This window comes from Lissotriton vulgaris, chromosome 5, assembly GCF_964263255.1.
Source record: "Lissotriton vulgaris chromosome 5, aLisVul1.2, whole genome shotgun sequence".
In the NCBI taxonomy this organism is placed as follows: Eukaryota; Metazoa; Chordata; class Amphibia; order Caudata; family Salamandridae; genus Lissotriton; species Lissotriton vulgaris.
Window position 1 is genome coordinate 1,702,291,624 of NC_141693.1, and position 26,272 is coordinate 1,702,317,895.

The following is a 26,272-nucleotide window of genomic DNA, read 5'->3' on the forward strand; positions in this document are numbered from 1 at the left end:
TACTATGCATTGAGGAACAGAATTGGGGGATGGATACCCCTAGACCATAGGACTCATGTAGTGTCTCTATATACGATTACATACTCCTGTACCTTTGGGACGTCCATTCTGAACTCACTTCCATCGAGGTCATGCTTTATGCATTTACGCAAGCTGCAGGACTCCGAGACACTTGGGCTAAATCATTTGTATATCTGCTGCATTCCGGCATAGCCCCACTGGGGGAGTTACTCGGGGGAACCCTGAAAAGCTGGCAGAGGAACATGGTCCGATATCTCAGAGTGCATCTCTACTACTCACGGGCCGACCTCTATGGTGGTAACCTGAGAAAAACCCTATCCGCACTGAAATCACAAGGGCAGCTCTGGAAAAATCTCCCCTTAGCCACCACTGGAAAAATGGTAATCCTACCCCGCTCCGCCACGCCCCCGCGGTGTGTTCTTCCAAGAACTGGACACCCTGGAGGGAGAACTCATCTGGAGAGAAAAGTGTCATCAAATAGCCCTGAAAAAGCTGCAACCACCGATTAGCAGGGGTGGACTCTGAGCTCCATCTTTCAAAGCCTACTACTTAGCGGCATGCTGCAATGGTTGGCGGGATGCAACCTGAGTGAGACATGCCATGGGCCTGGTCCTCTCGCACCAGCCACGATAAGAGGCTATCCGCTCCCTAAAATTACACCCCCATCCCCATGATCCCTGCATGTGTTGATCGCCCACAGATGCATGGCTAAGGTTCACCTTCTTACACGCCAAACCACTCGGTACACCCCTGCGCTCCCCCTGCTGGGCATCCCACAATGCCCCAGTTCCTACTCCATCACGGACCTGAGAAGCGATCACTAATCACGATTGCCGACCTCTGTTCACCTTCGACCAATTAATTTTTGGCCATGCCATGCCCCGGGGCAGTTTCTTATCTGTAGACAAACAAGCAACGCATGTCAGGTCCTCTGGCCTACACGTGACGAGGAACTTAAGACCCAAGCTTTCATACAGACTCTGTTTCACATTCTGGCAGGATGACTCTTGATCACATGGATTTATAAAGCGTTGCGAGAACATATTGGGTTTCCACTGACTGCTATGTGGGGCAGATGGGAGGATGACATAGGGAGGGCATTACACGACAATGAATGGGAACAATCCTCGAAGTCCCCCCAATGGGTATCTAGAAATGCTTGATTTAAAAGCATACAGTTCTCTATCCTCCACGGAGCCTATCTGACCCAGGAGCAGCTCAGCTGCTACTTTACCACAGCACACCTGTGCTGCCCCCGCTGCCGCTCGGCTTTTGCCGATCTATAACATTTGCTATGGTCTTGCCCAGCCCTTTCCTCATATTGGCATGTATAGCTATATATGATACATAATAGGTAACCATGCAAATTGACAAATATTGCCATCAAGGGTTTTCGGTGAAATCACAGACCACGAGGCAACACAGGGCAATATTACTCGGTCACCAGCTATTTGTTTTTATATTAGATCTTTATTTTGGGGTAATTAGCATGAAAAATATGTTTGTTCAGGCAGGAATTATTTATTGAAAATAGTAAGTGAAATACTGGACAACATTTTTTGGTTGGCTCTGAAAGAAAAAGAAGTATTTAACAAATTAAAAATACAGTAAAATATAGAATATTAAAAAAATATAGACAAAAACACCATTTGTATTGCTAAAAATACAATCTGCATGTAGAAAGGAGACTGTTTTCTCTAAGGTGCAGTTAACAAAAGGAACCGATCCGAATTACAATGGTTAGGTTTTGGTTACCACTGAAGAACAGATTGTTGATGCAACAATGGACAATGAACAAATGGAGTGGAATGATGTGATACTGTCTCTGCTATGTTTACGGTATAATTACAAATTTATCACACTTGCCATGTAATGTGCTGAACATTTTGCAGATTTCAACATTAAATTTGATTTGCACTCAAACTAATCAACATACCACTGCCAGAGAATGTGCTGCATTATTAGCATAATCTTGACTCTAATTTAAATAACCCTGATAAAAAATGTGGTCCTCCCTGCTGCATAATGCTATCGGTCCAGGCCATAATAAAGTTTTGCAGAGTGGTTTGGTATGCTAATGATCAATATTGTTCACAAGGACCTATGAAATATGGATTCCAGGTGAAATATGGATTTTCTTTATGACTGCAGTTTGTTTTTTGACACACACATACATATACATATAGCTGGCGCCACTGTGTAGTTACAGTTAGGTCAGAGTTTCAAGAGGAAGAGCCATTTTTGTTTCACTAATACCTTTGGAGCCATTTGACAAATCAACACAAAAGCTTAAAAACAAGTTCATCCACCTCAGTTCCTTCATGTAAAATGTTGCACTGAAGTGAAAAGTTGGGTCAAGAAATAGAGAGTTCCAAAAGTGTGATTTCCCATGTTAATTCCCACAGGAAACTTTGCTCTTGGATACAGAAAAAATGGTGAAACGAAATTACACAAAATTTGGCAAAAAGTTAGAACTTTACTCAGAAAGCATGTTTGTTGCTTGGTATAAATCCGTAGAGACGTTTAAAGAGGGGTTCGGCTGAGGCATAATGGTGTTTAAAGTTAGGTATACCTGGACCAATGGTGTTCAGCTATGTGGTGACTGGCCCATTTAAAGTGGACTAGCCAGTCCTTATTGGCTGGATACAACATGAACAATATGTTGTGCCTGCCAATTGAGGACTGATGGATATGGTCCATGCATTCTTAAAATGCAGTAAAATAACATATAAAGGGGTAGGGTGAGCACACACTGACCATCAAAAGCCCTCTGCCTCCCCACACCCCTTGACTGGCTTACCACAACAAGAAACAACACACAGAGGCAGCCATTAAAGGACTGGGGGACATGGTACTTATTGAAACACGTTGCAGTGATTGCCAGGTTTTGAAGATCCCATAAAGATTTGCAGGCGGTGTGAATCTTATATTAGGAATTCTGATGAGCTCTCAGTTGAAAAATACTGACCCTCTGCTTGGATTTGATAAACCATGTTGAAGAGAAAACTGATTTCTCTCATGATTTTTTCATAGAGGTTATGGAAGGCGCTCCTAAGCTAATGTGAGGGCACATTTTGTAGTTCACACTATCTTCCTTAGCCACGGGAGAATAAAGTCTGATTTTCCAAGTAAAGCATGTACTTCAGACACTAGCAGCAGCCTGTTAATTGATTCTTCAGTGTTCTTCTATTGCAGCTTCCCACAGTGTTCTAATGAACAACTAGAGTGCCAACATTCTGTATTTATGACAAAAGCGTGACACACCTGAATGCCATTTGATGGGAATCAAAGCTGTAAAGCTGACAGCATTTCTATTAGAAATTAAACTGAGGAGGGTCGTTTTGATACAAAAATTAGTCTTAGTGCTCTAGAAAGCTAAAATAAAGATACGTTTTCTAAGAGTTCCCATATATCTTCCTCAACTATTTCAGTATTGCTTTCTGACATGCAGAGTGAAACACATACTTCCAAAACCAGCAGCAATCTATTAGTTAACTCCCTAGTAATCAACTGCAGCATAACCACAGAGTTCTAATAAACGATTTAAGCGCTAACATTCTGTATTCAAGACAAAAGTGAGGCACTTATGAGCACCATTTTGTTGGAATAAGATCACGTTGAGTTTAAAGTCTTAGCTCGCGAGAAGCTGAACTACATGAGCACTGAGATGTTGATGCAGGTTTGAAATCATAGGATACAATTTTGAGGCGAGGTATACGTTTTTAGTAATTTGAGGCGTAATGAATTTTAAAGTGGTCAAAAATAGTTGAAGAGAGACATCTGCATAAGTATAGCATTCCCTTTTCACATCTGTTTCCTATCCTACTCATATAGTTCGGTTAGGTGCGAAGACCTTAATTAATTCCTCAAAAAGCCCTAGAAATTCATTGAAAAAAACAAGTTGAAGTTCCAGGTAGATGTTGGAATGAGATACAAGCTAACAGTAAAAACAAATGCTGTATTTCAGTTGTTTTTGGGAGTTTTAACGTTAGTTTGGGTCTTAATCCAACACCTAGCTATAATGTCACTTTAACACTGTTAGGTTTTTTAGTAAACTAAATACATATACATTTATATATTCACTGAAAAAAACAAAGTTTAAACGAACACTGTAGTTAGGTGAAAACGTCAGTTAACACATACTATTTTAAACAAACAAAACCAGTGAAATTCATCAGATATAGTTATCTCAAGTAACTATACCTTGCGCCCCTGTTATGCAGTGTTGTCATAAATTATGTGAGATGTTGCAGTGATGTTATCAATGATGTCATAGAACATGGCAGGAGTGATGTTATATGTGAGGAATGCAAGTTATAGTTACTTTAGGGTATGAGTTATAGTTACTTAAGATAACTATAACTGAAACATTTCAATGGCTTTGTTCGTTAAAAATGCTATAGTTTGACTGACATTTTAATCTAAATATAATTTCCTTGTAACCTTTGTTTTATTCACTGAATTTCTAAGTATTTTGTTTATAAATGGAAAGGAACATATTATAATCCTAACCATAATGCCACCTTAACCTTTGTTTTTTTAATGAATTTCTATTTTTTAAAACAAAAATGTAAAGTAGGATGTTGATTACCATGCTTGCCATGGGGTTGGCCCCCAAGCTTCTGCCGCGCATGGACTTTGGGGGCAGCAGTTTTCTTGGCCTCTATATACACACACACACACAAACACATATACACACTCAGTGCAAAGGTCACATTTCAGTTTATTAGCAGAGTAGAGAACTTGCCATGAGAAAAGCACACACATTGCATATTACACCTACTTTAAACATGGAAACAATTTTCCTAATGGTGAGAGGTTCTTTTCAATGAGATTTTAGCTTACTGCACAACTTTAACCCCTTGCCATCCTGGTTTTGGTTTAATATCTTTTCATAAAACAAACGTTAAAAAATGTTATGACATAAACCATACATGCAGATAAGCAGAATGTAATATGCAGTTTGTTAGCGATGATGAGGGAGGGGACATCATGACCCTGTGGAAATTAGCAATATTAATGTACATAAGCGGCGTTCATTTGCCTTCTCCCATCCCCCTCCCTGTAGGCACCATGAATACCGTGAAACGTTGACCGCACCATCCCCGCTAGTAAAAGCCCGTGCCCATATATACATGACAGCCATTTTAGGCACCATGGCCTTTTTGCCCGCTCATTGGAGTCCCCGGCTTCCCTCCTGCGCGTATTTGAACACCGCCCCACTCTCACATGCACAGACCATAAAACCCTCTCCCTCTGCGCGACCCTGCTCTGAAAAGTAACCCTCCTGCTTGACCCACGCACCCCCCCCATTTTCCTCTTGAAGAAGCATCCTTCGCCTCAGCTGACATAATCCCCCCCCCCCCCCAGCTGTACCTGACTGCCCCCGCTCTCTCATATACGGGTCATAAGATCTCTCTCTCTGTGCGACTCTGTCCCTGGGAATCACACCCCGTGCCTGACCATCACCTCCCTTCTTCCTATGAATACCCCTCCCTTGATGACCCCTCCACTGAGCCCGATTGTCCGCACGGACCACTGGTCATCCCCTTCGCCTGAGGATACAGTTCATTGCCCACCACTGTATGCACTCGCCCCTCTTCAAAAGAGCTACTATTGATCATGACCTCCCCACCCCTCCGAGAATCGATCAGGCTCACACATTCCAAAGGAATCAGCGGAACACTCAGCTGGGTTATAGCCCCCTCCCGTTGTATGGGGTGAAGACCTCTACTGTAGCCACGTGTTGGATTGCGCCAGAGCGGGGAGGGGTCGGGGATGTCTTTTCCTTGCTCCACAATGTCATTATTGTAATAAGGAATGTTTGTGATGTATAAAAGGCGATGTCTCAGAGAACTTGTGAGAGCACCTCCCGATGACACCTTGTTTCGTGTCGGAAATGACAGGCTCTCCTCATGAGTAATAAACTCTGTTCTTGTGTCCCTGCCTCCAGCGCTCGTCTCTTTGTTTGGTAACTATTCAAAATGGGAACTAAGAGGCGCCCTGCGCCAGCAGCCTGGGCATCGGTTGTCATATGGGCTGTCTTTTCCACAATTGGCGTCCCAACGCGGGGCCCATCAGCGACATAAGGTCCGGTAAGAGAGGTCCAGACGATGGGGTGAACATCTAAACGATCGGAGTATACCTGCCTTGAGAGGACCCTCGTCCGGCTGCTGATTGAATGAACTTCACCGATTCCGAACGGACCTCTCTCGAGTGACCCACTGTCCTGACTGGGATCCCACAGGACTGCTGCGGTAAAATCATGGAGTAAGAGAACGATCGGGCGCTGGAAGGAGGAAGGCGAAGAACTGCCCACACGGTCCGGTCCGGGTAAGGTCGCGTAAATGCGACAAATTGTGAAATGATTGTTTGATTTGGATAATACTAGTATTACTCTTTTGTTGATTCCTCTGGAGATTCACCGTCTGCAAACGGAGAAACAACAGGCTCTCCCTTTGCAAGCAGTGAAGGATAGGTAACGCAGACTTTTGTCCCCGTTGTAATCCGTCGTGCCCATCTTCCTCCCCCACTGTTTCCCGAACTGTTGTTCGTGGATTATTGTCTGGAGATTCTCTGTCTACAAACAGGGAAGAACAAGGTCTCTCTTTGCAGGTAGCGAAAAGGTAGGTAACGCAAACCTTTAACACGTCGTACCTACTTATTCTCCCCACTGATTGTTTGATTGACCGAACATTGATTGTTCGATATTGGTTCTTTTGACGTATTCACCGCCTGCAAACAACGGAGAATAGAAATATTCTGTCTAGTCTTTGCCCGCCGTGATAAGATAGGTAGTGCAGACTTTTGTCCCCGTTGTAATCCGTCATGCCTATCTTCTCCCCACTGATTGGTAGCCTGTTTAGCCCGGACCGCTTATTAGAGATGAACCATCCAGCTCCACTGGAGGGCACACCCAATAAGGACATGTTCATTAAGTGTGGACTAGTCGCTATAGCTTATAATAGGTTATGGCATAAAAATACAAGAAAAAGAGTCGAGCGAAATCAGTAGGCCACTGATGAGTTATCAACTTCGCTAAAAATAAAATAAGAAACGTTAGAAATAACCTGCAATAAGAAACATAAAAATGGCGAGGGAAGACAAGCTTGACACCAAGGCAGACACGAGGTAGATTAGGCTTCACCGCCCCTCACTGCTCCAAACAAGTCTATCCCACCACCCGCCACGCCCAATAACGGTAACATGGAATAGATACAAATCAGCCTATACCTACCCCCATTCCGGAAGCTCCCGAAGTGCAACAGGTCCGCGGTTACGCCCATCCGGAAGGCGAGGCCTCAACACGTGCAGAGCAGGGCCTGGCTGGCCGCCATCGGAAGGGGAGGCTGTAGGGCGGACGGCCCGAAAGTCGTAATGGTCTCCCCTTTCCCTTCTTCTGCTGCCCTGCAGGCCACGGGGGGGGATGTCTTGCCTCAGCCTCCGACCCCCCCCCCCCCCCCTCTCTTGCCTGATCCGGCCATCATCAAATACCGGAGCCAAGGCGAAGGGGTCCCTTGTCGGCAGCACTTCTTTCGGCAATAATGGCTGCGACAACACTTCTTTCTTCAATTATGGCTTGGACAACACTGGAGGGTTGCAGGACAGCGCCCTTCTGCGACAACACTGGAGGGTTGCAGGACAGCGCCCTTCTGCGACAACACTGGAGGGTTGTTGGTTACGGCAGCACCTCCAATGATGGCTGCGACGATGGAGGGGGGGGGGGGGATGTCTTGCACATGCCACCGACCCCCCCCTCCCCCTCGCATCGCCTGGTCTGGCCGCTAAGAAAAGTCCAGAGAAAACGGTGCCCTGCAGGCCGTACGGGGGGGGGATGTCTTGCTGCCTCCGACCACCCCCCCCTCTCTTCATTGCCTGGTACGGCCATCCCAAAGTGCTGGAGCCGAAAAGGCGTGGGGTCGCTGGAAGGGGGAGGCGGCGCGAACTAGCCCCCCCCACCTCCCCAGGTGGAGGCTTCCAGCGACACCCCAACGCTTCGATCAACAGGGTCCCAATCGAAAAGCGGCGCTTGGCCCAGGACCGGTGCACGTCCTGTGCTTTTTCTCTCCTCAACCTTGAAGATTCTATGAGAGCCGGGGGGCCCTCGACCCTTCCACACGGGCGCTCCCACCCCCGTTGGGAACCGCGACATCGGCGCACTCCTAACGTCGCCGACCTCAGTTCTGAAATGACTAAGACCCTGCAAGACCGCCAACTTGAACAGTTCCGGTGGGATACCAGTATGACTCGGTAGGAAAATTGTTGCCTCCCTCCCCACTTTTTGACTGATGGTTCACATTGCCAGTCTCTTCTGTTGCCCTTCTCAAAAACAAACTTGAACTGCCGAAAGAGGTTCTGGTCCAACCCCGAGATGGTGGAGACATTTTTACTATACTTGGGCCTGCCTGACCTCGCCCAAGATGGCGCCGGTACAAATGAAACTTTCAGCTCCTTGTTGTACCCTGATTGCTCAAGCCTTGACGTTCTGAGATGTGTATGTAGTTCTTGGACAATGAAAGTAGATAAGATGGATATTGATAATGTGTTCAGAAAAGAAAGTGATATAAGATGGATATTGATTATGTGTTGGGACAATGAACTGGTATAGGGTGGGTACCAATTATGTGTTAAAGCAATGAATTGATATGAGATAGGTACTAATTGAGCATTCGGACAATGAATTGATATTAAGTTTTAACGCACCATGGTTATTGAAAGTTTGACTTTTCGACATTTATGATGCTTACTCCCAATGAATTCCGATATGATGTTATTGCACTTGCCGCACTTTATATTATGAAATGAATGGCCACTGACTCCGTTCCCCTCACGTCCGGCTCCAGTCTGCTCTATGGCCGGCCCACTGGGTTGTAGGCTCGTATTTGTGCGCCACCATTTTTATTAAAGGTTTTTGAAAAAGCGAGTACAACTGTAGCGATTGCATTAATGAGTTTCGAATGGGTTACTACTGTCTCCGATATAAGCGAAATGAAAGCAGCTTTATTAAGGTTGAAGGTTAAAAAAACCCAATACTTAAGCCGTTACATTATATGCCACAGGCAACAGGAAAAACGTTTTAGATGCCCTTAAGCGATACCGAAGAAATGCCACCTGACCACCACCCTTGCGCATGATTTAAAAGACCACGCTCGAGGGATTCATGCGGATACGCAGAACGCCAATTATTATGTTTCTAACACTACTGGTCCCTCTGGGCTTAAACGCCGAGATGGTAGAGAATGCTCCCCGTGGGGATAGGTCGAGTATGTGGTAAGTAAAAACATTTTTGGATTTATACGCGCTGATGTGGTTTTAATGTAGCCCCCACACCCCACTTCTTTCTCCTCCCATCTGCAGGTCACGTCGGAACATCGGCTGAAGTTTGGAGGAGAAGTTTGGAGGAGTGATGACCGAACGACCGACGGACGGGGGAGTAGGGAATTTGAGCATAGTGCTTATACATGACGAGCTTTGTAAGATGTAGCCCCTTACTTAGACATGACTGTTCCTCCCTTAGAACCTAGTGATTGGGAGGATGGACTGACGTAGATACTCGACGGGTTAGTACGATATGACAGACTATGACTCGAACCAGCACGCCAGATAGTGCAACTATGACGTTTAACTAGATAGGGAAAGGACAAGGAAAGTTCCCGGGTAAGGTTTGCCTAAGCACCGCCCGTCTGGGAAAAATAGGAATGTTGTTAATGTTTTAAGACCGTGTACCATCTCCTTCTCACACCCGTATAGATATAGCTAAGCTGTCCGACTGTTCTCCCGATTAATGCCCTCCGTTGCCTTAGCCTGGAGACCTTCTCGCCAAAAGGAGAAAAAAAAAAAAAAAGAAAAGGAAAAATGATTCAAAGATCCCACCGTAAGTAGTAGCCCGACCAGGTTAATTCCTGACCAACTGACCGAGGTGTAAGTATTAGTGACCGAGAACACTCGCAAAGATGGCAAACGAAAGGAAAAGGAGGAAAAAGGTAAAAAGAGCTCAGAACGTAGATAAATAGGATACTAGAGATGCGCAGCATGCAGAAAGAGATCTTTTTGGCCAATAACTGTTCTATGTTTTGTCGTGAATTTTTTTGTAACACACGTACTGTCTTCCCTTGTCTGAGTTTGTGTGTATGTAATGTATGGGTTTATGTCTTCCCTCTGTTTGCGTTTCCGTGTTACCTGACCCCTGCCGTTCTGTGTTGTGAGCGCACTAAATGACCTATTGCCGTACACGTCTCTCTCTCTCTCTCTCTCTCTATCTCTCTCTCTCTACCCTTCTACATGTCATACGTGTACCGAATGGCTCGTTTAGACTGTGAACGACTCTCTATGAGACCCCCCCCCTATTGCCACTTCCTTTTTGTGGTAAAATTGTGCCCCGCTGGCACCAGCCTAATTGGATACTTATTGAACGCGAAGGTGTTCAGCAAAATTGACAGAAACTAAAATGATTGTAACTCGCCATATTACTACCTCTCCTTTCTGAAAAGAAAAAAAAAAAATGAAAGAACTTGAGTTGGCTAAGAAGGAAGGGACAGGTAAGACGGCTGATGTCCCCTAATCTGGCCCTTTTATGGGGGGACTATATGTCAATGGCATCCTATTTTTTGTTCGTTAGAGATACAAGTCCCAATGTCCAGATTGATCCCCAAGGCCCAGATTGCCCCACCCCCTCTGCACTCAAGCGCGAATGTCCAAAGCGTCCCCGCCTCTCCCTGACCCCTGCTCCATATCAGCTGTCCTTGAAGAATAACTGATGACCTTGATTAACTGTCGCTCCTCGATGAAAGCCTGTTTTCCCTCCCCCTCTCTCGATGATAGCACCCCTGCCCTGTTTTTGAAAAGGTTAGCCGGAATGAACGATAAATAGACTTGGCGCAGACACAGTAGGAATGCCGAGATGTATACTTCATGGTGGTAGGGTTCTGACTGTGACCAATGAACGTAAACCCCCAAGTGCGTAGGAATGAGGGCGGAATTCAAATGCATAAATGTCTTCTCCTGCCAGTTCTCTAAAACTTGTTTTGTACCCATTCAAAGATATACGATCATCGGAGGAGAAGGGTCGGACGTGACGTACAGCCTGGCTGCAGATCTTGAGACACATGTGACTTCGACCAAAGGTGGAGCTGCAGAGCAACAAGAAACGGGACGAGACAGCAATCTCAAACGTGGAAAATAAAAGGTTGAAGGGCTGCCCTCAAGCCCTCTGTCTGCTGACCCACGTGTGCCTGAAGTCTTCGCCCCCTTTTTGGGCCCGATTGATGGGCCTGCCTGCTCGTTTTCCTTTGCTCCCTTGGTCCCTTGATGTGTCCAAGAAAAGACATGACCCCACTCCGCCCTCCCTTCCCTCAACTATCCAACACCCCCTCTTTCCCACATGACTTTTTGACTCAGACAAGAAGAACAGCATTTAGATGGAAATGGGGTTTGCCACAGAAGGAAAAAGGAAATACAGGTGCCGAGCATAAGGCACCCTTAAAGAATTGGTTAGGGAACAGGACTGTGGTCTAACAGCAGAGGACTGACCACACCCTGCAACGCGTAAGGATAGATCCGAGCTGGACCTATAGCTCCACCGCCGGTGCTCAACAGCACCAACGAAAGAAAACGGACTAGAGCCTACCAGTGATGGCTCACTGCTAAAAAGACACTGTGACGAAGACACCCATCAATTTGACTAAATTACTTGTGTCGAACTGATTTCCGCCCTCAACCACTTTGTATTGCTTTCAAAATTTTTTCGGTCACTTTTAAAAGCTGTACATTGATGCTACCGAAAAGAAAGTCAGAACATTTATACTATGTAGTATGTTGATCTCTAGGCTTGTATAAGTAACCCAGCAACTGTGAATTCATATGTGCTGCATTCCACCAACCGCATCGATTGTGCCATCGTTATATGCAATTCACTGGTATATGACAAACGCTATCTCATCGTCCATACATGTATTATATGTACGCCCATTAGTTAGGAAATGAACTTACTTATGTTAAAAGCGGCGACTGTGGAAATTAGCAATATTAATGTACATAAGCGGCGTTCATTTGCCTTCTCCCACCCCCCTCCCTGTAGGCACCATGAATACCGTGAAACGTTGACCGCACCATCCCCGCTAGTAAAAGCCCGTGCCCATATATACATGACAGCCATTTTAGGCACCATGGCCTTTTTGCCCGCTCATTGGAATCCCCGGCTTCCCTCCTGCGCGTATTTGAACACCCCCCCCACTCTCACATGCACAGACCATAAAACCCTCTCCCTCTGCGCGACCCTGCTCTGAAAAGTAACCCTCCTGCTTGACCCACGCACCCCCCCCCCATTTTCCTCTTGAAGAAGCATCCTTCGCCTCAGCTGACATAACCCCCCCCCCCCCAGCTGTACCCGACTGCCCCCGCTCTCTCATATACGGGTCATAAGATCTCTCTCTCTGTGCGACTCTGTCCCTGGGAATCACACCCCGTGCCTGACCATCACCTCCCTTCTTCCTATGAATACCCCTCCCTTGATGACCCCTCCACTGAGCCCGATTGTCCGCACGGACCACTGGTCATCCCCTTCGCCTAAGGATACAGTTCATTGCCCACCACTGTATGCACTCGCCCCTCTTCAAAAGAGCTACTATTGAGAGATAAAAATGAAACAGGACCGACACTATCGGAGAATGAGAATGATAGGACAAGGAGCTCCATCAGACACGAGACCTATGAACAGGACCAACTCCGAAAGGAGGAGTCAACGATTCTCCCAAATGCTGAGACCTACTGCGCTGAACGCACACCTATCTCAAGTGAACCACTCAAAGAGAATCAGGAAATAAAGAAGGTCGAAGGTACAAACCTCCCTTTACCTCTTTCTAACACAGTTCTAGAGTCACTTAGAATGTCGCCCATAGAAGCACTCCCTGCATCTCAAAACGCAGATAACACAGTCGTCATTCCAAACAGAAAAGAAACAAACAATCAGACAATGGATATAAAGATAAAGTCTGCGACTCTAAAGATAGACCAAAAACAGAGAAGAGGAAAATGTAGAACACGGATAGACAGATTAAGCATTTCTAAGAAGTCACTACAAATCCAGAAAGAGATTAAAGAGCTTCAGAAACTAGTTGGCAACTTGACACAAGTCACAATTAGTTCTCTACAAGTGATGAAAAAAATACTGGAAACAACTGGGAGCACCCACTCCAAGGTCACGCATATACAAAACCTCGTACACTCTTCACAAAGAAAGAGCAACGAGATGGCCATGCCATTGGCAAAAAGACACAACCGACCGAATAGAACAAAATCCCTGTCGAAGGAGGAAACCCGTGACTTACTCCGAACATATGAACCGATGGATCAGGAGAGAGAGGAGAGAATCAAGACAGTACCAATCGACTCTAATAGAACATCTAGAAAGAATGATAGAAAACCCGACCTTATCAATTTACATCAAATCTAGTTAATACCTGAAACGGAAAAGATACACCTCAACAACTCGGGGACGCCTGTGACATGCCTCCTACTGAATTGTCGATCGGCAAACAAACATGCTTCAGACATAGCAGACCTCATCCTCAACAAGAAAATTGATCTAGCAATCCTTACAGAATCATGGCTCTCAGAATCATCCTCGACAATCATGGATCTATTAGTACCTCCCCAATATAAAATTGTGAGACTAGATAGACCAAAAAAGACTGGAGGAGGGATAGCATGCATTCACCGATCAGATATAGAGGTTAACCAAATACAATCCGATCCTCTAGAATCCTGTGAATACCTGGGTCTTAATATAAGATCAGCAACGATTCAGAGATGCAACTTGCATGCGTTTTACCACCCGCCGGGAGAGAATGCTAAGTTCACAGAGCAGCTAATGGAGATCATAACGGCCAATTCTAACACCGATGCTAAGAATATATTCCTAGGCGACTTCAACTTACACTGGGAAGACGACAATGACAAACTAGTTAACACACTCAAAGAGTTCCTCGTTGAGCTAAACCTCAATCAAGCATGCACGCAACCTACTCACTCGAAAGGAGCAACATTAGACTGGATTATTTCAAGAGACAAAGATACTTCAATCCTCTCAATAACACCATGTGATTGGTCTGATCATCATGCCATAACATTTGTGATACCCGTAGTGAAAAAGAGCAAGCCCACCCAGCCCGTCAAGTTCAAAAAATGGATACGAGACACAAAAGAGGCTAATATTCAGCTACTCCTAGAAAGCTGTGAAAGGGACCTAAAGCCTTCTAGCAACTTGGAGAATGTAAATGAGATGACAGATCACTACATAACCTCAGTTGGGAACATCGTCAGTGACACCATGCCCTTAAAACTGAAAAGAGTCACGGAGAAGGTAAAAAATCATTGGTTCCATGGATCACTAAACGAAGACAGGCGCAAACTGAGAATGGCCGAAAGGAAATGGAGACAACACCCATCCCCATCGGAGTTGATAGCCCTCAGAAAAATCAGAAACGAATATAACAAAAAGATCATCAATTCCAAAAAAGAATATATAAGATCTGAACTGGACAATGCCAAAAACAGACCGAGGAAACTCTTCGAAATCCTAAAGCATCAGTCTAATAAACTAGCCAAAACCGTTCATGAAAACTCAAAAACTCCTATAAGTTGCGAGGAATTCTCGACATTTTTCACGGGGAAGGCCAAATCGTTGGAAGTGGAGCTCACAAGCGCAGCAGCTAACCTTCTCATCCAACCTTTGGCCACAAACGAGACCGACTCGACAACAGGGTGTAGCAAGACAAAAAACAAGGCACACTGGGACACATTTGAATTATACGACCAGGACAAGGTCGCCAGAACGCTCTCGGAACTCAAGCCGAACAACCACTATCAGGACCCCCTACCTGCGAAGTGCTTAAGAGAAATCAGCCATATCGTAGTCTAAAATCAGGACAAGTTGTTCCCATAATCAAGAAACCTACAGCGGATGCAACAGATCCGAATAACTTCCGCCCAGTGACCAACATCCCTATATTGGCCAAGCTAATCGAGAAATGTGTACAGCACCAACTGAGCCAACACATCACTAAGTTCTCCCTATTAGATGAATGCCAATCAGGTTTCAGATCAGGGCATAGCACGGAAACAGCTATCCTCCATATTGTTGATGATGCGTTACAGGCCCTAGACCAAAACAAAGCCTGTTTACTGATTCTCCTGGACCTGTCATCGGCATTCGACACAGTAAACCATGAAGCATTACTGATAAGGTTGCAAGACAGGATGGGACTCACTGGAAATGTGCTGAAATGGTTCAAGTCTTTCCTACAGAACAGAACACAAAGATTCCTGGTTAATCAATCAATTTCACCTATATGCCCTAATTCAATCGGAGTTCCACAAGGATCGACATTATCCCCCGACCTTTTTAACTTGTATGTCGAACCCCTTACAGAAATTCTCCGAAATTCACATATGTCCTATCACATGTATGCGGATGACACACAGATATATATAAAGATCGCCTCCCTTGAAGACATCGAGCGAATGAATGAGACGCTAAAAAAAGCGGTGCAATGGCTAACTTCCAATCATCTAAAGTTAAACGCCCAAAAAACAGAGTTTCTACTAATCTCACCAACAAGGAGCCAGGCAGAAATAAAGGAATGGACTAAGCTGGTGACGGCGCTCAACTGCACCCCAACCCTAATCAACTCAGCGAAATCGCTAGGAATCACTTTAGACGAAAACCTTGACATGAAAGCACACATTAACTCAATGGCTAAAAGTGCACGATTCCACCTGAACTACCTGAGAAAATTGAAACCCTTCATCTCAGAGGCGGATCTTAAACTTGCAATACAATCCCTTGTTATATCTAGGATTGAATATGGCTGCACCACATTAGCTGGCTTACCAAAAACGTCCACAGGGCCACTAAAAGCTTGCCTCAATGCAGCGACAAGACTCATCACGGGATCGAGGAAATTTGATCATATATCCCCTCACTTAAAAGCACTAAACTGGCTACCCTTTGAAGCCAGAATTCAACTAAAGATAGCATGTATTACCCATAAAGCGCTTCACTACAACACGCCAAGATACCTAGCCAAGAAAATTGAGCTATCAGGAGGTAACAGACCAGCTAGGAGCGCCAAGGAGTTGCTACTGAGACCAGCCATTTTTAGAAAGAAAAAAACTTATGACAGAGCGTTCTCAGGAGCCGCCCCCAGAATATGGAACTCTCTCCCACCAAGCATTAGGAAGATTCTGAATACTGTAACATTTAAGCGGGAAGTGAAGAGCTTCTTGATGAGTAAATACCTTACACAGGTTTAATGAACATGGTTACGACCAAGTGCAGCTCTACTTCAGAACACTCACGCCTCCAGAAGGGAAGCTTCAACAGGTAGAAGTTGTAAGATATTCAACGATATGAGACGGGTGGTACTATGGAGGCTGGCGTCACTACTGGAACTAAGCTATACACTAAATGCTACCTCATATCAATGTGAACCTATATACTACCTCCCATCCTATAGCCATCTAATTTTCTACCTCATACATGTTCACGTAGATAGGATCTGATATAAGTTAGCCTCGATACATTTATCTTTCATATTTACATCACTCCTTAAAGCCATATAATTTTCTACCTCAGACATGTTTAAGTAGTTAGATTATGATTTAAATCAGCCTCTATACATTTATCTTCCATAGGTATAATTCTCTACCCCATACAGGTCTGCGTAGATAAATTATGTTATATAAGTGTGCCTAACCGACCTCTTAATGCATAATGGTATGTCGGAGGGTTATCTATCTATAAGCATCTACCTCATATTTTTGCTTTGTGATCATTGTTGACTGTATGTATTAATCCTTTAATATGCTCTTTATGTGAAGCGCTCTGATACCTACGGGTCTTGTTCGCGCTATACAAAACTTTCTAATAAATAAATAAATAAATAAATAAATTGACCTCCCCACCCCTCCGAGAATCGATCAGGCGCACACATTCCAAAGGAATCAGCGGAACACTCAGCTGGGTTATAGCCCCCTCCCGTTGTATGGGGTGAAGACCTCTACTGTAGCCACGTGTTGGATTGCGCCAGAGCGGGGAGGGGTCGGGGATGTCTTTTCCTTGCTCCACAATGTCATTATTGTAATAAGGAATGTTTGTGATGTATAAAAGGCGATGTCTAAGAGAACTTGTTAGAGCACCTCCCGATGACACCTTGTTTCGTGTCGGAAATGACAGGCTCTCCTCATGACTAATAAACTCTGTTCTTGTGTCCCTGCCTCCAGCGCTCGTCTCTTTGTTTGGTAACTATTCAAAATGGGAACTAAGAGGCGCCCTGCGCCAGCAGCCTGGGCATCGGTTGTCATATGGGCTGTCTTTTCCACAATTGGCGTCCCAACGCGGGGCCCATCAGCGACATAAGGTCCGGTAAGAGAGGTCCAGACGATGGGGTGAACATCTAAACGATCGGAGTATACCTGCCTTGAGAGGACCCTCGTCCGGCTGCTGATTGAATGAACTTCACCGATTCCGAACGGACCTCTCTCGAGTGACCCACTGTCCTGACTGGGATCCCACAGGACTGCTGCGGTAAAATCATGGAGTAAGAGAACGATCGGGCGCTGGAAGGAGGAAGGCGAAGAACTGCCCACACGGTCCGGTCCGGGTAAGGTCGCGTAAATGCGACAAATTGTGAAATGATTGTTTGATTTGGATAATACTAGTATTACTCTTTTGTTGATTCCTCTGGAGATTCACCGTCTGCAAACGGAGAAACAACAGGCTCTCCCTTTGCAAGCAGTGAAGGATAGGTAACGCAGACTTTTGCCTCCAGCGCTCGTCTCTTTGTTTGGTAACTATTCAAAATGGGAACTAAGAGGCGCCCTGCGCCAGCAGCCTGGGCATCGGTTGTCATATGGGCTGTCTTTTCCACAATCCACTCGAACCTTCCCCTCTTGTGAATCACGGTCACTCTGCAAAGATTAATAGCATGTTCTATTCTATGCATCTGTATATATGCTACACATGCATAGAGCTTTTCAGTAGAAAAATAAAACATATAATTTTACAGTCTATTAGAAGGCTATATTTACCCCACATTTCTTTTTATTATAGAAGGAAAGGAAAGTAAATCAGGTATATATACACATAGTGCCTGCAGATTACACAGCCTGGAAAAGAGATGTTGATCCTTTAAGCAAACACACTTTTACAAAATATAGTAGGATCCCGGAGTATTAAGCCACAAAACCCTTGTTCATTTCCCTGTGGAGGAAGGAGAGTTGCTTATCCTCAGATAACGTTTTCTTTACCTCGAAGGAATCTTCATTAGTACAATTAAATTCTGAATATAATAGTGTGATATATAGATTTAGCTTTCTATGTTTTCGCTCAGCACTTCAAAAGAGTATTTGTCTTTGTTCCTGATTAGTAGGACCAGGAGGCACAATCTTTAATTTTTGTTTACTTATTGTGTCTGTAAAGAGGTCTAATTGAGAGAACCTCTAATTGTAGAAGATGTCGCACCACACAACAAAGCCCAATTGTTAATCTTGATGCCTCACGTTTGTCTTCTGGCTCGTTGTTAGAAGTTTTTGATCCCATATCTCTTGAGGATTCGGCTAAAGACCTTGCCAAGTACAAATCTGGACCCCCTTTAGATCAATGTCTCACTGACATTTTAAAGTTAGTCTTCACTTCTGTCAATCCTATTCTGAATAAGATCATGAATAATTCCAAGCAGTGTGTGGCGTTTCCCAAGAGTTGGAAATAGGCTCTCCTACTTCCATTAATAAAAAGGCCAAAATGCTAATCCAAATATTGCAAGCAATTTCAAACCGATTTCACTTTTGCCGTCTGCGGCAAAAATGCTGGAGAAATTAATAAATAAACAACTAATCAAGTCCTTGGAATCCAACCATGTTTTGCATGAGACTCAATCCGGATTTCGTTTAGGTTTTAGTACTGAATCTACCTTGTTAGAAGTTACAGAGTTTAGCAAAGGCAATCTCAACCAGAATTCTTCGGCGATGTTGGTCCTACTCTACCTATCATTGATGTTTGATACAGGCTTGCATTCAATTATATCAAATAGGCTCAGGACAATTGGAATCCAAGGTTGCACCTTGACTTGGCTCAAATCATTTCTGGAAAACAGGACACAGACTGTTTATCTCCTGCCTTATACATCAACTCCAAAACCTCTTGGATACGGAGTCCCCCAGGGTTCCACAGTGAGCCACGCTCTGTTTAATATATATATTTGGATTTGTCGTCGAGACTCATTGAAGCTGGGAGCTTGCATGTGATTTTATATGCGGACGACACTCAACTTCTCCTATCATTTTCAGGGGAATAATGTGGAGGCGCTGATTTAGTTTAAACAGTGTCTAAAATCAGTAGTTGAGTGGATGGCCAATAAAAGTCTCAAATTAAACTCTGATAAAACAGAAGATGCTTTTCTTCAGAACAAAGTGTTCTCCAAATTCCAGCAAGTGATGGCCGGCTGAGCTTGGGTACCCTCCCAAGCTCCCCTCAACAGTTAGAAATGTAGGTGTCAAATTTGATACTTTGATACTTATCTTTCTTATGCAATGCTTAAATCTTTAAAGAGAATGTTGCACTTGGTCCAAGAACATACTCAAAAGATTATTGTTCACACTATGGTAACCTCTAGATTGACTATGCGGACAATCTGTATTTGGGCCTCCCAGCTTATTTGAACCAGCACCTTCAGATGATTCAAAATGCAGCTGCTCGATTAAGAAAATTCCTTTTTATATTTCAGTGACACCTCATTTGGCCAATTGCATTGGATGCCTGTAATCAAGTTTATTCAATTTAAGACAATAACTTTTGCCTATAGAGCAGTTAGACAGGACCCCTCTATTCAAAAAGTCAAGAATAAATTGGACAAAGAAACACAGAGTGTGTTCTGAGGTCCTCTGAGGATGACCCGGAAAAAACAGAACTAAGGCTCTGAAGTATACTGCCAGTACAGTGCATGCTGGCAAGGGAAGCTGCGGGCTCCTTAAAGCAACAGTGTATATTTCTGAGCATCGTCTGCACTCTTGACTTGACAGGCACCTTTCCTTCATTTTTCTCTCTTTTGGTAATAGGTTATTAAGGATAAAGTAACATTGCCTTCAGTCAAGTGCTACAGTGTGGTCATATTGTATTAATAAATGCCAGCAAATTTAGTAAACGTAGGCCTGTCTTGTTATGTAATGGAGGTACCACCAACTGTATGGACCTTGAGGTGCCTACCGCTATCTAAAGTTTTACTTAAAGATAAAGTGTACCAGTGTCCCCATAAATGCATGGTAATAATCTATGTTTATAACTATCAGTGAGGATCCTACAATGCCGAAACCTGGGTACCACGTGTGAAAAGGAACAGGAAGGAAGAGGGATAATGGGGAAAAGTTCAAAAGATAATAAAAAAGGGGGCCATGTTTCTGCTGAGTGACCTGTGATAAGTATCACCCATACATAAACATCCAGGTAGACGTCTGCCAAAAAAACCCAAAAAAAGGTTGATGTCATCTTTAGAGATTTGTCCTGAGAGAATGAAGGACCTATATGAGACTTCTTTTCTTTTTTTAAAGAGGTATCTCTTCCATTACCATTAAAAGCATATGTATCTTGGTTCTGCCCATCTTGGGTACTAAAGAAAAACCTTGTCAGACGAGGCAGATCTCTGTATCACATTTTAGACACAAGTCATCACTGGAGTGGGTAGGGACCATCCCCCACAGAGAGATACCAGAGCCCCAGCGCACCTATCCTCCATACCTAGAGCCCAGCCCAGGAATTCAGACCTCGAAGAAGAACCTTCCGTTAATTGCATGCTCATCAACAGTAGATCTGCTTCCAAACATGCAACTGAAATAGCAGAAGCCATCCTCTCCCATGACCTAGATGTAGCCTTCATCACGAAAACGTGGCTCAACACCCTGTCCTACCCCAACATGGACATGCTGGTGCCACCCGGGTTCTCAATTATCCACAAAGATAGACATGAACATAGAGGCGGCGGCTTAGCAATCATTCACAGAAGTGATCTCTCCATCTCAGAATGCTCCTCGTGCCTTTATAAAACCTTTGAGTGCCTGTCGGTCAACATCAAATCGCTCTCGAACAGGTCGATTCATTGCCATCTCCTGTACCATCCTCCAGGCAACTCCAACGAATTTGAAACACAGCTCTCTGACCTGATCACCCAATGCGCACTCAGCAACGACAATAGTTTAATTCTGAGCGACCTCAACTTACGTTGGAACGAAATAAAAAACCTGCTCATCCAATCTCTTAAAAATCTCCTGCTGGATAACGGTATGACCCAACACTGCTCAGAAGAAACACACCATAGAGGAGCGACCCTAGACGCAATCCTCTCGGACAGAACCACAATCACTATGGATATCATTCCCGTGGACTGGTCAGACCACCACATTCTTTTCCACATCAACCAACCGGCCGCATCTCAACCCCCCCCGGCTGCACTAGAAGAAGGGCTAAGCACGCTCCTCCCAAGCAGGACGGAACAACTCTCAACCACCGATCTCACCTCTCTTTACCATTCCAACATGACGCTCACCTTGGACCTCCTGGTGCCCCTGAAACTAAAAAGACCCAGAAACACCCCCTCCAGGTCCTGGCTCACCACAGAGATCAATGACGAAAGAAGACACCTCAGATCATTAGAAAGAATGTGGAGGAACAAGCCCTCCTCCCTCCACCGCAATCAACTCAAGGAAGCATGTAGAAACTACAATAAACACATTAGGAACAAAAAGACAACTTTCTTCTGCTCCACCTTAGACAATGCAAAAAACCGCCCCAAAGAACTCTTTAACATCATTAGGAACCAAACATCCAAACCGACAGCATCCAACATAGTGGCGTCCAAAGATCACTGCGACAATTTTGCAACTTTTTCAGCAAAAAAAAAAATCGCCAAAATTGATCTCTCCCTCAACACATTTCCCGCCACTCCCATGGAGAACTTGAGACCAACAACACACAGCAACATCCCAGTGAACACACCTACTCACTGGTCCTCCTTCCGCCCCATCCAGGTAGAAGAAATAGTCAATCTGATCGCCTCTGCTACACCCTCATCCCACTCCTTAGATCAGCTGCCCTTGAGCCTGGCTAAAGACCTAAAGCTTACCCTAGCCCCAATTTGGTGCAAGATCATCAATAGATCACTGAGCCTGGGAATCATTCCAGACTGCCTCAAAGTAGGCTAAGTCACGCCACTACTAAAAAAACCCGGGCTAGACTCGGAGGACATGAACAACTTCAGACCGGTATCGAACCTTCCTCTTTTATCCAAAACTCTTGAAAGATGTGTTCATCCACAGCTAACCCAACCCCTAGAGAATATCAAGCTACTAGACCCTCTTCAATCAGGATTCAGAAAGGGATGCAGTACCGAGACCGCAATCTTAAATGTCTTAGACGATCTCCACAAATCACTTGACTCAGACTAATGCAGCAGTCTCATTCTCCTAGATTTATTGTCCTCGTTCGACACTGTTGATCATAACCTGCTCCTCAAAGTCCTCCACAAAAGACCGGGCATTGAACTGAAGGTACTAAACTGGTTCTCCTCCTTTCTTCTCAACCGCACGCAAAGAATAAAAATCAGTAACTCTGAGTCTGACCCCCTTCCCGGCAACAGAGGAATTTCACAAGTCAGTACTCTCTCCGCAACTTTTCAACATCTACATGGAACCCCTCACCACACTTCTCAGGAACTCTAACATCCCCTTCCACCTCTATGCAGACAACACACAACTTTATCTGGAAAGCACCTCGATCAAAGACATACACAGACTAAATGTCACGCTTAAAGAGGTCCAACATTGGCTCTCAGCGAACCATCTTAAACTCAACAAAGAGAAAACAGAAGTTCTCCTCATTTCTAACCCAGATGAAAACCTCCTAATCGAAGAATGGAGGTTCAAAGCCATTGATGCCCTCAATGGGGCCCTTGCGCCAAAGGACTCGGTGAAATCTCTAGGTATTACCCTTGACCACAAACTGGACATGAAAAAACACATCTCAAAAGACGCCAAAAGTGCGTTCCTAAATCCGAAACTGCTATACAAAAAAAAATCTTCCCCCCCCCCCCCAAACGATCTTAAACATGCCACCCAGGCACTAGTGCTCTACAGGATCGATTACGGAATCGCAGCCCTGACCGGGACAGCAAAATCCCACCTAGGTCCCCTGACCACCACCCTCAATGCCGCAGCAAGAATGGTCACAGGAAGTAAGAAATTCGAACACATTTCTCCGGCACTCAAGGAACTCAAGTGGCTCCCTATTGATCAACGAGTCAGCTTCCGTACAGCCTGTCTCACCCACAAAGCCCTGCATACTGGTAAACCAGAATACCTGGTCGCCAAACTCAAAAGGGCTGGCCAGTCCAGGAACCTCAGAAGCTCCAACACGCTTCTATTCATTCCACTGAAATCACGGAAACACAAAACTGCATATAAATTCTTTAGAGGAAATGCACCTAAGATCTGGAACTCCACCCCCCCCCCCACATCAGAACGATCACCTCCTTCCCGAAATTTAAGATCCTTCTCAAAGCCCTCTTCCTTGAGCGCTCTTGATCGCAAAGTTAATTCCACAATTGACTTGAGGAAAGACAACTAACTCCTCTTCCTGATACCCCTCAGCCTGAAGATCTGTGTAGTAACTTTGTTTTTGAATGCTCTTAAGTTGGTAACCTGCAGATGTTTGTCTTTGCCCAAAACAAATTGCTCATAACTGTACCTGCTGTGAAGCGCTCTGATAACCTTGGGTCCAGCTAGCGCTATACAAAACTTCTAAATAATAAGTAATAGATGCAATACTCTTTGGGGCCCGGAGGTACACAGCCCTTTAATGCATCTGCAAAAAAATTTCAACATAAGAACAAAGTGGGTTTGACTCATTTGTCAGCAATGTAGTAAATAATAACTCTACAGGGGCTCATGCTTCAGTCAACTTGTGCCAAAGTAGGTTGCAAAAGAAAACCCTTCCAATCTACTTGAGCTTTTAGCACAACAGCAGTCTCTATACAGATGGTTATTGTAAAAGCAAATGCTTTATTAAAAGTTGACTATTAGAAAATGGTTTTATAATGAAGGAGCTCAAACCAAGGACAGACTTGTTCAATGTGCTGTGAAATAATTTTAATAGTGTTTGGGGGCAAAGATTAAAGAACATCTCTGCAGTACCAAGAGCTAGATTAGGGAGGGCAGGCCATGTACTTGCTGCCACAGCAGCAGTGAATGCAGGCCCAGAGGTTTAGATGCAAAGACTCAAGGCTTTCCATTGTGTGTGCTTGCAGGGAGCTCAGGCATACTGAGTGTGCATCTTTGTTTAGTTAACATCTTCTGCTTCCCCAACAACAGTCTCCCTGGCTGTCTGCTAACTGCAGGAAATGGGATGATACTACAGGCTCAAATGTCTTGTTAATGACTGCTAGAGCAGACTATGGCAAAGAAAAGGCATAAGAATTCTACTTTAACTTGAGGGTCACTAGTTCTTGTTAAAAATAGCATTGAGATGATTAGATAACCAATGAGAGCTGAGGAAATAGCAACTTTACTTCTATAGCAATTACTTAAAAGACATTGAGCTGAGAATCAGGTCACTGCCTACAAATACTTAGGGCCTGATCCTAAATTTGGCGGTGTGGGAGTGGGGCAGCACGCCACCGCCCCCTTTCCACAACGCTGTAGCTCACCACCGACCACCTGCCAGATTACGAGTTTTCTCATTGTCTGGCGGGCGGTCCTTTGGTGTTCTCAGGCCGGTTAAAAAGGCACGACAATGGGAACTCCAAGGCAAGCTCCTGCACACATGGACTGTGAAGTCCATGCCATGCAGGAACTGGGCATGCTTGCAGACAAGGGGCAAACTATGTGTCCCCCTGTATGCATCCCCATGACCCTGAAGCACTAGGTTCCTCATCACCACAGTTTTCATGGCGGGCTCACCGCCATGAAAACTGTGGCGGAGAAGAAACTCATAATATGCTTAGCGGTGCAGAAGCTGCACCACCAGCATATTATGGCCTCAGACCATTGCACCACCGCCAAGGGATCGCGGATCCCTGACTGTTACCCCAGTCTAATGGCGGTCCGACCCGCAAAATCAGAATACATTGGTCGGACTGCCAGGACACACCGCTGCGTTACCCCGGGTTTGCCAGTCCATGGACTGCCAAACTCGGAATCAGCCCCTTGATCTTTATGCTAGTGCCACAGTATGCTTTTAAGGGTGGTTTGATCATGTTTTGGTACTGGTACAAATGTGCCTGCAGTGAGCATCTGTTCCACCAAAGGAGTGCCTTCATTCCTAGTCATAAAGTAAAACTGTTCCTACCTTTGCTTTGGTATTCCGATGTGAAGGGCATTTTCCACCTTCCTGGATCTGAAATAGAAGAACATATTCATCTACATTAATATATTGTCTGTACGGAGTGAAAGTGTGGCAGTTCACAGGATGATATACCAAGTCCTCAAGTATGAGATGGCTTGCCTGATATTTTAGACAAAATAAAATATAGGAACCATGTCTATGCAGTGACACTGATAAAGAGGCACCTATATTAGACAGATTCCCTCAGTAAGGTACAACTCGAGTCATAGATGCTGTGCTTGGGTTGAGCATAAGATAACAGTCTACAATAAATGATTTGCATGGTATAAATGTAATGCAGTGACACCGCAAATGAGTGAATCTCTGACAAGAGAAAGCTAGTAAAAGTACTACAATTGAGCACTTCAGTGAGATTAAATGAGATGTTATTATCTGTGAGGTGAGACTCAAGGTAAAAAGCTCTGAGAAAAATAAAAACACAAAGAATAGGTAAACAACATGGGAAGTGAGATGATCTGTGAGTTGGCTGCCAATTAATTACTGAAAGAGGTTACTTAAGGGAAGACTGTCTGAGATCAGGCTATTAGCAAGTAATATGTCAAGATGAACACCATTGCTTCTACAATCTTCTTAGTTCAATTCAAGTTTATTCATAAATATATGACCTTCAGCTCTACATTACAGATCTCACTGAACTCCCTTTAAAGTTCCCATTCCCCACATTAACCTTTTAGAATTGGCAGTAGTTACCTGTTTCATAGTCTTGACCATGAACCGCTTAGTATGATAATCTACCATGGATCAAAATTAACCGATCTCTCACACCTAATCTGTTCACTGGTCCTAGGAAACCATAGGTAAACTTCT

At 44.5% G+C, this 26,272-nt stretch overlaps 1 protein-coding gene across 4 annotated transcripts in view; it reads right to left on the reverse strand.

Moving 5' to 3' along the window:
• Positions 1 to 26,272, reverse strand: part of ACBD4 (acyl-CoA binding domain containing 4) — a 256,696-nt gene that overhangs the window by 31,462 nt on the left and 198,962 nt on the right. For 3 of the 4 annotated variants that reach the window (XM_086923872.1, XM_086923869.1, XM_086923870.1), the window contains one exon: positions 25,409 to 25,456. In XM_086923872.1, the coding sequence (XP_086779998.1) occupies positions 25,409 to 25,456 (48 nt within the window). Of the gene's footprint in view, positions 1 to 1,498; positions 1,591 to 25,408; positions 25,457 to 26,272 lie in introns of those variants that run through there. The other variant, XM_086923871.1, reaches the window with a different exon arrangement.